General features: G+C 42.7%; 1 protein-coding gene across 1 annotated transcript in view; it reads left to right on the top strand.

Annotated features, from left to right (window-relative positions):
• Window positions 1-1,225: 1,225 nt before the first annotated feature.
• SH3BGRL2 (SH3 domain binding glutamate rich protein like 2) overlaps window positions 1,226-15,832 on the top strand; it is a 35,494-nt gene continuing 20,887 nt past the window's right edge. Inside the window, exon 1 of the mRNA XM_054280333.1 lies at window positions 1,226-1,426. Within this exon, the coding sequence (XP_054136308.1) occupies window positions 1,382-1,426 (45 nt within the window). The 5' untranslated portion in view covers window positions 1,226-1,381. The remainder of the gene's footprint in view (window positions 1,427-15,832) is intronic.

Here is a 15,832-nt window from a genome sequence, read left to right as displayed (position 1 = left end):
GAGGACAGTGAAATCAGTAGAAAGCTTTCCAATGAATCCCACAAGATAAATCAAGCTCTATGAGAGCACTGAGAGTTTTATGGCTCCTGCTAGGTACTTTTCACAAGAAATTCAGGATTTCAAAATAAATAATCAATACTAAAATGTACAACAAGCCTTAAGGATATGTTTAGCAGCAAGTCGAGGTCTGTGCTTAGTCTGAACAGTGGAAATTCACTGAGGGCAGTGGCAATGCAAAGGTGTGAAGGAGGATGACACAGCACACTTCATCATTAGGGTGAAACTGTGTGAAGGGGAAATTTAGTCAGAGGGAATGAGCAACCAGCGGGCTGCATGCAGGGAAGTAAGAGGATGGGGTTAGGACTGTAGTAACATGTATAAGGTAGTGAACTGTGCGGTTCTTGACTTTATTTAAAGGCAATCTGCATCCTCATAGACCCAAAACCTGATGAGGATCGAGTTGCCCTTGGTCACTTGCAGATAAGCTGACTGATGAAGGGGTTATCTGCTTATCCTGATGATTAATAACATCTGTTCCACAGCTGACAATATTGGGAACTGTACATCCATGCCAGAGAGTGAAAATGGGCAGCGCTGTTTAACTCCTTTGGGATATATGGCGTAGCACAGCCCTCTCACCCATTGTCCTGTCCCTCCTGCGTTGTCCCTGTTGCTTGCCTTGACAGGATTGCCTACCCAGAACGGGTTATTTTGCACCCCTCTGCCGCAGTAAGCGGCGACCAAGGTGCCAGACCGGACCCAGCGGATCAGATCTGGCGGCTCCGCATGGGGTAGGAGGAGCAGCCTGAGCCGGAGCGCGGAGCAGCGCTCCTGGCGGGGGAGCAGTTTCAGGCGTTGCTCACCTCGACCTGCGGGCAGCGCGCCTGGGGGGCGGCACCAGCCCCTCTCGGCCTCTCCCGGGCGCTGGGGCGGGCAGGCTGCGGCAAGCCCCCGTTTCCCCGGCAGCTGGGGGCGGGCAGGCTCCTTCCCGGCTCCCTCCCGGCTCCGTGCTACGGCTGTCCCCGCCCGGGGAGAACTACAGCGCCCGTCGGTCCCTGCGCGCCGCCCACACACCCCCGCCTGTCGCCGCTATCGCTGCCTCCTGCCAGCCGGGAGCCGGAGCCGGCTCGCCCGAGAGAGCGGGGCTGCGCGGCAGGGCAGGCAGGGCACGGCAGGGCACGGCAGGGCAGGCGGGCAGGGCAGGGCAGGGCAGGGCAGGGCAGGGGGTGCCTCTGCTGCGGGCGGTGGCCTCGCTCGGGGGCGGCGGCGAGGTGGAGCTGGGCGGCCCCGGCCCCGTCCCCGTCCCGTGCCGGGGAGCGGCTCCTCGCAGCCTCGCTGCCCCGTCCCGAGCGCTCCTGTGGCCGCGGCTCATGAGGTGAAGATGGTGATCCGCGTCTTCGTCGCCTCCTCCTCGGGCTCGGTGGCGGTGAGTGGGGGCGAGCGGCGGGGAGCGCGGAAAGCGGCGCGGCCGCCGCCGGCAGGGCTCAGCCTGCGGGGCCGGGCACCGCGGGGCTGGCAGCTCGTCCTCCCCGCCTGCCCAGCCTGCCCTCGGCTCCGAGCCTGGCCCCGCAGCCCGCACGGAGCCGGGTCCGTCCGTGGGCTGCCCTGGGACGCGGGGCTGAATTTGCCGCGGTTGCGTGTGCGATGGGGGCGGAAAAGACAACTCTCCTCCGCAAGGCTGCCGAAGCTTAACTAGTTAGTAAATTGCCTTTGGCAAACCAGGCACCCCGAAACCTTTGTAGGGCACAAACGTTGGGTGTATTTAACGGGTCTTAGAGGTCGTTAAGCGGGGCTAAACTTTCCCTGTTGGGAGGCGACCAGCGCCGCGGTGCAGGGGAGAAATCCCGAGGGAGCCGAGCCCGGGCAGGTGCCGTGCCTCGGTGCCTGCCACCCCCGGCAGGGTGGACACATAAATACTTGAGAGCCTAGGGACAGGCTGCGGGCCACCAGCACCTCTCTGCATTAAGAAATACTCTGGGATAGGTACAGCTCTTCTCAGACTCACTTTTGAAGGGCATCACTGCCTTCTGAGTTTAATTGAAGCTTGTACATCATTCTCTTGTTTAATTAATTATGCGTGTGACCTATGAATTTCCATATTTTCATATGAAGTGACAGCTTTCTGTTAAGGGAATCTGGGCATAAACATCCTACTGAATTCGTTCTTTAATAAGAAACATCTAAAGGATTTAGATATAATTGATATTCTTCATGCTTCAGCAGTGAGGGCAGCAGCACTTTCTGAGTTGCAGAAGGATGTAGCACATTCCTGTCTGAAGGTTTATTGTGTATTCAGTTCCTTCAGCCTTTTACTGTGTGGATCTAGTTTTCAGTTCAGTAACATGATGACAGGTATGTTTTCTGATATGTTTTGGCGTGAAGTGTTCAAAGTGCTTAGTGGCTGCGTTACAGCTAATAAAAACTAATTATCCATTTCAGTAGCCAGCATCTTCAGAACTCTGTAATCCATGTCCATCAAGCATCCCTAAGAGAAACATCATCTTCCCTGCATGGGCAGTTGGTTCATGCTGTGTTAGTGTAGCATTGCTGGTTTTAGTTTCTGTTTCGTGCCCCATGGGCTGAACAGTATACATACAGTATATATTTTGTTTTCATTGGAGGGGTAGAGAAGGGCCATATCGTTCACTCACCCCCATCTCCAGTCTGCAAGGAGGTTACTGATAGGAGTTTTTCATTCTGCTCTCTGCTTACCCTGTATGCCTGCAAGGTACAAATGCAGTTGGCAGAGCAACATAATCCTCATAACTATATATTAACCCAGCAAACCAAATCTGAGTTTGACAAGCAATTTAAATTGCACATTGGTTCTCCTGCTGACTTCTTTTCTGGGTTGGACAGCAACAAGATGACAGAATATGGGTAATAGTTTGCATGCTGGTGATAGTCAACTTTCTTCATCTAGTCAGTAGTGCATCTGAGTGCAGCCTAAGCAGAGCAGAACAGATGATTCAGTGATTGAAGGTGCTGTTATAAAGGGCCAGTGCTCTGACATCTCTCTTCTGTCAGTTTTTTTCATCTGTGTTATCACAGCATTTAAGACCTTTAATTATGGGCTAGGTTCCTGCTGTTCTCAGTGTTGCATCACGGAGGCTTTCCTTTTTTTCTGTAGGCTTTGCAGGGGGTGTCCTTAGATCCAGGCTAAGGATGGAGGAAAATGATGAAGAAAACACTATTATTAGCTAGTTATGTGGGAATCTGCATCTGGAGAAGAAGGTGGTTACTGTATTTCATGTCTTTAAGCAGTTTTAAGGGAAGTTTTAAACTTACTATCATCCTTCTAGAACTAAACATTAGTGAAAGGAGTTTGAGTCATACAATTGTCATCTCCTCCAGCCTTTAGCACTATATCAGCTATTTTTTGGGATCCTGTGTCATTCATGAGACAGAATTATTTCCCCATCGAGAAAAAAATGAGTACCCCATATAGATCCTACTCTGTGTCCTGCTAAAAATGGTGTCAGACTCCATGGTTTAATTTCTACCTCTAACTTGAGTCAAATTGTAGGCTAGCTGCTTATAAGAGTGGGTCTTTCTTAGATGAGTATCTGACCTGCTGCAATTGACCAGAAACTTCTATATGTAATACTGGCTGACAAAAAAAAGCAGTGTCATTGTGACGTAATTATTTTTCCAATCTCTCTAGAGAGACTTTGTGAAATTAATCTTTATCTTAAAATGGAAAGTCCATGTAGTCTCTAGAGTAAGCTTTTGTTTTGGCAAATATAATGAGCTAAACTCTTTGTGTATGCCTCCTTTCGAAATCTTCAGAATACCCAGGTCAAATGATAGGCATTTGGCTGAAACATTCCTGAGAAATACACTGATTGTATACTCAGAAAAGGCTTTACTTTGCATAAATATAACTTTATCTGGAAACTACTAAAGTATTTATTGATCTTGGTGTATATGTCTTATTGATATTTGGTGTAATTTGTTTTGGGTTAAAGAAGATAAAAATATATAATTGTCACACATAATTCTAAGAGTCTAGTGCATAAAATATTTTGAGGGTCATTCCAAAGAGTGAGAAAAAGAAGTAATTTAAGGGAATGAGAAGGAACCAAGAATAATGTGAATTTTCCCTTCATTTGGTTTTGGAGTTCTCCCTGCAGCATCTTCCAAACATCTGAAAGTTCTTAGACCCCCCGAGAGGTTAATTGTTGTAACTGCTTTTTGTTTGTTTAATAAAACTTGTGACTATAAATGCTTCATGAGCTTAAAATAACCCGCAGATCCCAAAAGGTAGTTGTTGTTGGAGTGGACACCTTGATCTTCAATCGTTCAGGGAAGCTGGACAGAGGGTTTGGCCTGCAGGGACGCTGTTAGAGCTTGGAGCCCTTGGTGTGGGAAGGGCGCGGGAGGCATTGTGCGTGCGGGTACATTGCTAAATCACCTCCTGTTGTTCTGAGCATGCATTAGGCAGATTCAATCGAATCGCAATGTGAAGCCTCTGAATAGGCAGACAGGCATGTTTCTACAAGCCTTACTGTCTCCTGCTCTTTCTGACCTGAATTTCTACTTGTGTTGGTAAGCTGTGTCTCGAATTCCAAGCACTTCTTTGTAGGGCTGGGGAGGCAGGCTTTGCTGCTCCTCCCTGATAAGGACAATCATTGTTCTTTTGTGCCTAAGAGAAAGGTTACTTTAAAAGTAGCCATTGCTGTTCTCCCTCAGCAGTGCTTCACTGTTTTCAGGAAATAGTTTATGCCCATGTTTTTCACCAGATCACTCCCAGATGACTGTCATTTTATCTGTTTCACTTTCTCCAGTCTATCAATAAGAATTTACACTTGTACTGTACTACATGCGGTCTCATAGTTAAATAGTTTTCAGTGTTTTAAAGCAGCTTCACCTTTGTCAGGAAGCTGGTAGCATGAGCTAATTACAAACTTTAAGTTTGTAATTCCTGCAGTTATCTGGAAATGCCAAACTGGAGAAAACTTCAGTCTTGCAGTTAGAGGACTGAAGATCAGGCAAGGGGAATATCACTGAAGAGCTGTTAAATCATGGAGAACCTTCAAACAACTGCCTCACTTGTACTTTCTCCTTTGTGGTATTAATTTGTTGTAGCTTCATATGTTGAGCTGAACAGATAATATAGGGAAATTAGTGAAATAATGGCACAACGGGTACAATCTGCTTTGACTAGTGAGATATGTGAAACAATTTTCCATTGAAATTTTTGTATGTTCACAAGATGAGAAAAACAGGTCACTGAAATGAATTCCTTTTAGTTCACAAAGATAAGTACTGGTCAGCCACATTCTTCAGAGAAATGTTTGGGAGGACAGGAGAGTTTGGGGAGGAACAGCAACAACCTGAAAAGAATAGACGATTTTACATGACCAAAACTTGGACTTTGACTCTTGCAACTGAAGAGGATTATGGATTTTTTTACTAGGAAGCTCGATAAGATAGGTGCAGTTATTGTTAAATTGTTTCTATAGCAAATATTGGCTTTGTGGGACTAACGCTCTCTTTTTGATTAAGCGTATTATGGAGGTCAAATGAGTTGGATTTTTTGTTTCCTGGAATGACTTTAAATCACATTATAAAACTTTGGAATGTCAGAATAATTATAGTCATGTTTGTTTGGTTCACTTGTTGTTGGGTAATGTAGTGGAGACAAATACAGTGCTAGCATTCTTAAGGCTAAACTGGTTTCCGATGGATGATGAATTTCAACTCCACCCTTGTTTGTAAAAAGTCATTGTAATTCAACATTTCTCATAGCACTTAGCAGAAAGATTGTGCTTCTTGTTGGAGTTGTGAAATAAGTTAATTTAGAATATGTCACTTCTAGAATATCCACCATCTTCACTTTTTTTTCTTTGCCTCTCTTCACCTCAAAAGCACAACAGTCAAAACTGAAAGTGATTTTTTTTTGAGTGATACAAGTGCCTTTTGAGAATTAGTTGAGTATTTGAGTATTAGTTATGGTGATCATTTGGAGGGATTTACAACTTGTTGCATGTGATTTATGCAAGTTCAACTAAAAATAATGAGCTTTGTAAATGTTACATATTATCAGGATTTTTTTTAATATTTGGGTTTTGTAAACTCAGATCAGAGCAGCAGGTAAGCTAGCTTTTCAGAAATGAGACAATAGTGTTTCCAGTTGGAAGTGATCCTGAAATATTTACCTGGGAAGTAGCAGTATTTTAAGTGTTTAACCATAGTATTGTCTACATCTGTCGGCATGCTGAGGATCCTGTTGGATTGGATCCTCAAAGCCTGATTTATGAATCCCACACGAACATCATACTGTGTCACTTCACCTTTCAAGGTAGTGGTGCTTGTGGCTGTGCACCTGCAGAGCACTGCTGTAACCACAGCAGTGATACTGGAAGAAAAAAGCTGGATCCTTGCTCAGTCACTGGACACATCTTGGATATTAGCAATTATATTAGGTGCATAGGAGAGATGTGGGGACTTTCTGGATCTGGTCCCTCGACTTCATTTTCCCTCAAGTTCCTTATTATCAGGTCAGGTGACTCATACTCATTTTTGCTGGCTTCTCTCAGTCCTGTTTTGCAGGGTTATTGCAGAGAGAGCCTGAGAGACTCACTCGTGACTGAATTCTCTTGAGGCAGGGAGGTCAATGGTGAAGGCTCTAGCTGGTTTTCACCTTAAGGACTCACTGTTTGAATCTAGGTTTCAGGTCTGTATTCCAAATAAGTCTAAACTCTAGTTCCATTCTCTCTCTCCATCTCCATTGTGATGGAGAGAGCTGTGAGCCTGTGGACAGCAGTTCAGATCAATTCAGGAATGTGTTCAGGGGGCAGCTGAGTGTGAGCCCTAGTCACAAGGATGCAGGCTGAATTTGTGTATGGTATTTAGTACCTAACTGTTGCACCATTCCTGTATGCTCTAGTGCTTTCCAAATATTTACACTTCTTCTTGGCAGATAGATCATGTCAGAAATAATGCTGCTTTAAAGAACACACTTTGGACTACACAGTGTCATGTGCAGAAAGTTTCTTACTGAACTTTGATTACAATCAGCTGTAATAAAACTTCAAAGGAGGTATTGTTCTGACTGAGATTATGAAGACTTTTCCCCTTTGTTTTTCTATAGTGTACAAGTCCCCAAATGGACATACTTAACTGATGGTAACCTGTTCTCCTTAATCTTCCACTCAGATTGTTAAAGTCTAGAAATTATTTTTTCTAATTCTGGTCATAGTGCTTGTGATTGCTGGATGTTGCATATAACTGAATTTTATAATAAATGAAAAAGCATATTGAAGTGAAAGCTAACTTGCATGCAATTTATTAGTACAAGTTACTTAGGACTGTTCAGAAATTGGGAGTTGTGGAAAAATAGCATTTAAGGAAGTTTTTAATTGTATAATATCAGTATCACTTTTATGTTTATCTATCTGAGTGCAACTTGAAAATAGAAAATTGTCACTGAGCTGGTAACCCAGAGTGTATCTCTTTGCTAGCAAGTACTCTAAGGGCAACAGCTTCCTCACTTACACCTCAAGTGTTGGCCCCCTAGGGGAGTCTGTCCAAAAGGAAATGCTGCAGTCTTTGATTTCCTTATAGTGTGGAAGTTTGCTAAGAGGAGTAATGAACACAGAAACACAGTACTGCTTGGAATCTATTCCTAGTTGAAATCTACTGTATCCAAAAAAGCATGACCATGTTCAAGTATGTCAGTGTTTTTTAACAGCCTGATTTTTAATGTTTTCCAGAAGATAGTTAACATTTCACAAGTCCCTTAGGCTGGCAAATTTTCTTCCTTGGCAAGGTGAGGGTAAATGTAGAGGCCGTGGTAGTGTTTCTCACCTGTGACTGCCAGTGAAATTGGTCTGCAGATAGCTGCCAAAGCTCAGAAGAGCTTCTGAATTCCTCAGTAGCTGAGATATTGTTTCCATAATCTTCTCTCTTGGGTTGGTTTGTTGTATGGTTGGCACCCATTGGATGGGCAGATGGACTCAATTCAGACACCTAAGTCACTGTTGCCTGTCATTTGTGAAAACATCAGATTTCAGTGTGTCTCATGCAGATTAGCAAAGGGTGACCGGATCTTTCAAGGGATGACTCAAAGTTGTTGGTGACTGAGCAGAAGCAGTGACTGAGATACAAATATTGTACAGGCAACTCCTTTAATATAGTTTGTCTTACTGCAAGAGAACACAGACACAAAACTTCCTTTCTTGTCTTATGTGGGCTGTAGACCTTCATCTGTGGAGTATTTTGCTTGAAATCTTTTAATTCTTCTGTTCAAAGCTGTGTCAGTCTTTCCACTCAGGTGTGCTACTTTACTGTAAGATATTTATCGTCATTCCGAAAAGGCTGAGTCTAAGGCATAGATATTTATCACCATTCTGAAAAGGCTGAGTCTAAGGCATGTGTGTTTCCTCCTTTTGTGGTCATAAGAGCTACAGTGATGAGGAAGCCACACAAAACAAGTTATTTCTATGTCATTAGTGGAGGAAGGGAAAATCAATTTGATTTACATCAGTAAACAAGCTTATTTAGTCTAAATTTAATATTGTACTTCACTGTAATTGAATTTGGTACAAAGAAAAGGGAGTAACTGTCTTGCTAGCTGATTTCTGAAGGGAAGTTCTTAGGAGATGCAGGTTGTTCAGGAAGTCAAGTGAATCATCAGTGACACTGTGCCCTTCTGTTGCTGCCCATCTGCCTTGGGTAGGACACACCTTGTCTTCACAGTTAAGAGTTCCAGGATTTGTTATGTTGGTTTTGCTATTCAATCCCTGGATAGCTAGTACCCATCATTCCTACTAAGACAAAATGGGAAAACACAAGGTGTTTGTCATTGTACTGCAAGGAATAAACTTGCAGAAGTTAATGCCTGGGAGTGACGTTTGCATACGTATGAACTTGTATTTTGTTTGAATATGCATATGTAGACATGTACTTTTGCATGCACACATATATATGGAGAGATACAAATATCCATATATATAGATATATGTGGGTATGGATATATATATATATGTGTGTTTTTGTATACATACTTGAGCCTTTGAATCACTGATAGTTGCTAATTATCCCTCAGTAAAAATAAACCACTGATTTTATCATTTCCAGAAGAGAAATAAAGTCCTGATGCCTTTAGGATGTTCAAGATATGTCAGTATCTCTCAGGGCTGTGTCAAAAGTGCCTGCTCCTTTATTGCAGCTGTGGATGTCTATCTTCAGTGTAAGCTAGAGAGCAGAAATCACGGTGCTTGCTCACCTATCTCTATTATTCTATGTTATTCCATGTGTCTGGTCTGTGCTTGAGAGCTTTATTTATGTACCTTACTTCAACTAATGAGTTGTTTGCAGAATATCAGAATAGTTGTACTAACATAAGATACACACCAGTATGTTTGTGCTGGCTAATGGGGACATACAGTGGAATAAAACAGTTCCCTTCCTGCCTAGGAAAAAGGTAACATGGGTGTAAACAATGGTACAAAGATTTTTATCTGACAGTTTTGACAGGGGTGGCAGGGGCACTGGAAGACCTTAGTGCTGATAACCCCAAAGTTGTTCTCTGCCTGTTTCAGAGCTCTTGGGCTGAACTCCTGGCTGTGTTCTGGCCTCCTCCATCGCAGCTGAGCATTTGCCTTTGTGGAATGCTGAGGTAGCTGAATGATACATTGGCCCATGGAGCCCAGCATCTGCAGCACCAGGCCGTGGCTAGTTGTGCCCCTGTCACAGGGGTAATGATAGCTTAAGGCAAGCTTCTGCTTGTGGCAAAGCCCTGAACAGCCACAGTTTCTGGCTTTCTGAATGTCCCAGTTCATGGGATTGTTCAGTTGCACACTCTGCCAGCGGTGTTACCCTCAGAGTTTTTGTTTGTGAGAAGAGGCCTGAAACCATGAACCTGTACTTCATATTAAATGCAAATCCAAACATGATTGGGTATGTTCCATTCACACATGCTAATTTGCTTTCCCATTGGCTTTTGGATTTTCATGCTGTTACAAAAGGGCAGAATATTGTTTACCTTCATATGTTGGGAGATAATGTCCTGTTGTGATTCTTTCAACCAGTCTGTGTAGCACAGGTCCTCTGAATTCACTGGGTAAGTCCCATTACAGCAAGAAAAAGTGACTCGGAAAAAAAATTCAACAGCATTTAACAGGGGAAATTCTATTAAAACTTTCACAAGTTTGTTTTGTTTCCTGGCATTTCAGTATGCTGCAGAGAAACATATTGGGTATTATCAGTACTTTTAAGACACTTATGAGTGATTATTTGGAACAATTTAGTAGTAACATTACAAATCATTTAAAGACTGGTTTCTTAATCTGTGTTTTTTCGGAGAAAATCAAGTGAGTTTTTGTGTGCCTTCATTTGAAAGGAAGCTGCCTTTGATCTGATGAACAATAGAGCATCAGCAGCTGAAACCTGTCATTAAATTGCTGCAGGGTTAGTGAAATTATCATCCCTGTCCAATCTAAAGAAATGCAATTCAAGTATGCTTTAAACCTTTGATCTGGATTTGCATCTCCTAAGGTCAGATAGTCTTTCTGAAACATCTCTAATTGAGTGATCTGATAGGTTTATGTAGAAACAGAGACAGGAGTGGCATTTGAAGGGTGTAGATACCATCACATTCTTCAGTAGGAACCAGCTAGGAAGCTAAAATTAGTTAGAAAAGAGATACAAAACTAGTCTTTGATCAAAGAAGACAGCTGCTATGAAGGCCCTGATGTGCAAGCCGTCCCTTCCTGCTCAATCAAACTGGCTTGCCTGCAGCAAGGTCTCTTTTCTAGTGAGGGTTCCCAGCATCAGGCCCCAGGGAAGTCTGGAAGTCAGTGAGTTTATGCAGCAGCGGTGTTCAGCAGTACCTTTGGCTATGTGGAGGTGGCTCCTCTTGACCTTACAGGAGATGTGTCTGCAGTTTATGGGATAATAATCAGATGGCTGCTGTGATGTGCTGCTGACGAAGGAATGCACCTTGTCACTAAGAAATGGGTCTGCAGAAGTATGAAAGAAAAGAGAATTTACAGATACAGAGCTGCAAAAATACACAAGCTACATAGATAATAGTTGCATTTGTTGAAAGAGGAATAATGTTGACATTTATTAATAAGGGTAGAAACCTTGTTCTGCTCAGTTGAGTCAAAGATAATTTTGTTACTGATCTGAATAATAGCAGTGGCAGTCAGCCCTGGTTTAGAAAATCCATCCTCTTAGTCTTACAAAAACATGAGAAAATGTTGCAGTAATACAGTCCAGTTTTATCTGAAATATGACATTAGTCTCAAGCCACAATGCATTTTTCTGTTGCAGTTTCATATAGGGCTGAGAAAACCTGTAAATATCTGCAAAAACGTAGCACAACGAAATCTGGATGACTTTCACTGCTGTTACTGCTGGTTTTTTAAAGTGCATTGTCAGGGGTGTGTATATCTGTGGTTGGCAGAATGACACATCTGTGCTGTGTGGATAGTAACTGTCAGGGGAAAATAGCAGAAGCATTGACAAGTTTGTTTCACAAAGTTGTGTTTGAAATTCTTGGGAGCCTGTTGGAATCATAGTATCTCTGCTCCTTTAAGTGAGAGAACAAATAAATGCAAGCATAATCCTTCTCAAGGAAAGGCTAAATGTTTTTTCCAGGTGGTCAAGGGCACTTATCATTCCCCCAGATTCATGGAGGAGGATTAGTACCTGTGTGAGAATAATATGGCTGTTACCTTGTGTTTATGTAGGAACAGGATTCTGCGTTAAACCCAGCGTGCCCCTGCTGGGCTAGGCAGTGCTGCAGTCCTCAAGCTTGCCTTGCTGTGCCTTGAGCCCTCTGCCTTGCTCTCAGGAGACTGCTGCACGTGGCATCCTATGGATCCACATTCTGCATCCACTGGCTCCGGGTTCAGAAGTAGCTGGAGCTGCAGCTGGGTGTACCTGGGTGTTAGGTTGTGGGCCCTGAGTGACAAAATCTAAAGGGTGCCACTCGTGCTTATGGCAGGAGATGGCCAGAACTTATATCTTGAGTTGACAGAACTAAGACCCCACCCAGATGAAATAAGGCTAATTGCTTGTTGCATCTCCTGGTAACACGCTGCTAGGTGTTTTTATCCGTTCTGGTAGATAAATATTCCTATGCCACTGGGTTTTGCTGCTTAAAGCTAATGAGAAAGAAGAAACATGACCTACTTTTTTTAGTGCTGAAAATTTTCTTTTCTATCTCATTTGCAATAAATACAGAAAATACAGCTGGGAATGCTTTATTCTTTGTGGCAAAACAATGTGACTGATAAATACAGAGAACTAGTTCAAACACTTTCTGTGTTCTGCTGACTCACCTCATCACAAAAAAATCAATTCTGTATTTTCATCTTAAAAGTTCAGGTGGTAAACATGTTACATAATAGAAAATGTGTGTGAATCTCTAGTTAGGGGAATTTTTTGTTTTTAAACTTTTATATTTCTTCACAGAATTTAGAGTAGAATGGAATATTTCAGTTGGAAGTAACCTACAGTGATCATCTAATCCAACTGCTTGACCACATCAGGGCTCACCAGAAGTTAATTAAAGCATGTTATTAATGGCATTGTCTTAATGTGTCTTAAACAATTGTAAGCCAGGAAGGCTGCTCCAGTGTTTGACTGCCTGTGAAGAAAGGCTTCCTTATGACAAGTCTGAACCTCCCCTGACAAAAGTATTACACATCACATCACTGGATACCAGGGAGAGGAGATCAGCACCTCCCATTCCACTTCCCCTCAGCAAACTGTAGGGAGCCATGAAATCACCCCTCAGCCTCCCTTTCTCCAGACTAGACAAGCCCAGGGCCCTCAGGGGCTCCCTTCAGCACTTTCCTTCCAGCTCCAACTCCAGTTATGCTGCCTTCCTCTGGATGCATTCAAGGACCTTCACACGGTTCCTAAACTGTGGGGCCCAGAACTGCTCACAGTACTGGAGGTGAGGCAGCACCAAGGCTGGGTGCAGTGGGATAATCACCCCTCTGGATCAGCTGCTGATGCTGTGCCTGCTGAGCCCGAGGCTGTGAATTGCCCTCTTGGCTTCCAGGGCACACTGCTGAATATTAGAGCATTTGCTTACTTTCCAAAACCTGCTTATAAAGCTGCCCTCTTTGCTGCTATTTCAGTGAACTTTAATCAATTACCAAATATTTAATGTTTTAGGAAAATAAAGAAACAAAATGGATTAATCATGTTTTATGTCCCAAAATCATAATTCTGCCGAGCAAGCTGATGCACACAACAAAGCAACAGCTCTTAATCCCTGCAGATTTTTACCTGTAGCAGTTTTGGACTCCCATGTGCAAGATACCAAACTATTCCTTGCTCTGCTTACTCTGCAGAACTGTGAGACTGAAAGATCAATTTTCTGTTCATCTCTGCAGGACTGAGTTTCCAATAGTTTAGACTTGACAGTTCTCACCTACCTTGCGGAACTGGAACTTTGCTGGGGAGCAAAGTATATTCCCCAGAATCAAATAAGAAGAAATAAACATGAATAAATGTAATATAGCATGGAGATCAGGGAACAACTTGCATTTAGTTAGTAGGTACTGAAAAGTAGTTGAAATAATATGGGTGCAGTTATTATACTTGTATTTATGTGTATGTATTTTGAAAAAGAAGATAGATGTTGCTTGTTGAAAGGGTTTCTTTCGTGATGCAAAATACTTGCTATAAATATGCCACTTTGACAAAAGGGAGTAGTATGAGGAGGAGTTAAATGTAGAATACCAAACAGGAGATTTAAATTATTCTCTGGCATCTTTGAAAGGTTTCTGCTGGAAAAATGCACTAAAATAACACTTTCTTTTTAACCACGCTCTTGAACTACTGAAACATATGGTAAATTGCAAACAAAAGCATCTATCTATTGAAAGAAGTTAGCTGCCAGCTAAGATTTGAATTGTTAGTCTTTTGAAGCAATAGTCTAGCCCTGCAGGATGGTTCCACCAGGAGAAGTTCTTGATAGCAGAGAATGTTTTATGAATCCCTGAGCTCTTCCAAGCTGGTCGAAGTTTCTCCTATCTCTTGTGCTAGCCACCAAGATCCTCACTTTGTTGAAAAGGAAAAAAAAAGATCCTAACCCATAATTCTAATAATTTTGACTTTTTGGCTCACTGTTGGCTGAGACATTTTTAAAATCAGATGAAGTAATGGGCAAGCTCTGGTAACCTGCCCTCTGTTTTAGGTGGAGGTGAAGAACCATTGAAGAACCAACACGCTTTCCCAGTGTCCTCACAAGAAAATACCTGTGACTAGGAAACATCCTGTATCTGTAGCAAAAATACAGTTTCAAGCATGCATTTTGTCAAATAGAAATGTTTTCAGTGTAATTCCACAGATTCTTCCTGCGGGTTATAATGTCAACTGGCAGCAGGCTTTGCAAGCTCCCCTACTGGAGCAGCCAGCTTTGCATCCTGACCTTTACTCTGGCAGTCCCCTGCTGCTTGCCAGGCTGGGCAGGGAGTCTTCTGCCTGTGCTACTCAGTCTGCATGGAGTCCTTTGGCTCTTAGTCTGTCTCACTGATTTGGAGCTGCCTGTACCCTCAGTGAGACTTCCAGGTTCTGGTTCAATTCCTGCTGTACAGTCTTCAAATTTCACCTTGTTTTAGCCTTTTTTTATTTCCACAGCAATGCTGTATTTTTTAGTTTCATACTGATGCAATAGAAGAAAATTCACACTGCTAATTGGAGGGTAGATCCAGCATCAATGGCATTCTTATTCTTTTGATGAGGAAGCAATGAGCCAAATTTTGGGGTTTATAGCATCTGTTTTCCTACAGTCCTTCAGAGACTCCTGTGTAAATGGATTTTCAATGCTGTAAGAACACATTGTTCCTACTGCAAGAAGAAAATTATAGAATCACTTACGTTATTTGTGTACATTGGTGGGAAGTCTTGTTTCCCAAAATACAGAAGAATTCAAAAGAAGTAGACTTGGGTATGACTTCAGAGGCTTTTCCAGCTGCACACATCTCAAATGCACCCTGTGTGGCACTGCCTCTAGGTAATTTTTCTGTAGAACGTTGTCTTTTTCTGTTCTTGGTGTTTCCCGTTTTTCTGTTTCTTACATTTTTGTCTCTTCTTTTTGCTTTGTGCTTATTGAAACAACACCTAGTAAACCCATGAGCAAATTCCCATCATCTGTTACTTTTAGCAGTGGTAGTTGTATTTATACTTGCTAAAGACCCCTTTGTGTTTCACAGTGTTATTCTGTTACTTGCACAGAGAGCAATGATTTCAGACAAACTGCCTTAAAAAGTAAACTTTTCCCCTCACCTTGTGATAGACATATGTGCACAGAGAGAAATAGAATTAAATGCATTTATCAGCATGCAACATCTGGCTAGGAAAATATGAGGCTAGCAGGCATTGGGCATGGAGCAGTTTAACTGTCTTTGTAGCTCTATAGAAAATATTTTCATTTGCTGACTGCTTGTGATTAAGAATCTCTTAAAAACCAAACCTGTCTCAAATTTAATTGCATTTCTTAATTAATGGGTTCTTTTTGAAGTTACCGTACAAACATTGCACAGAGGCAAAGGTGTGCAGAGTCCTTGGCTAAGCAGTATCTCAGCAGCTCCCAGGGACCTGCAGACTGATTTTGCATAAGGCTGAGCAGATTGCCCTCCCAGTTTAATAGTGTTTCATGTTGTGTGTCCTTAATTATGTCTCTGTGTGCAAGCGGAAGGTTGCTGCTAGCAGGAGACCAGGGCAGTGCTGGCTGCATGTGGCCTCTGTTCACACACTGTTCTGTTCCTCTTCAGCTTGAAAAGTTCTGTAGTTAGTTTTTAGGACATTGAAACATTTATTTTTTTGAGGATGAAGAATTCAGGTGCTATTTGGAGGCCCG

This window comes from Melozone crissalis, unplaced genomic scaffold (genome assembly GCF_028551555.1).
Source record: "Melozone crissalis strain CALT ecotype California unplaced genomic scaffold, PUWL_Pcris_2 ptg000027l_1, whole genome shotgun sequence".
Taxonomy (NCBI): domain Eukaryota; kingdom Metazoa; phylum Chordata; class Aves; order Passeriformes; family Passerellidae; genus Melozone; species Melozone crissalis.
The sequence above is the reverse complement of the archived record's forward strand: the minus strand, read 5'-3'. Positions and strand labels throughout refer to the sequence as shown.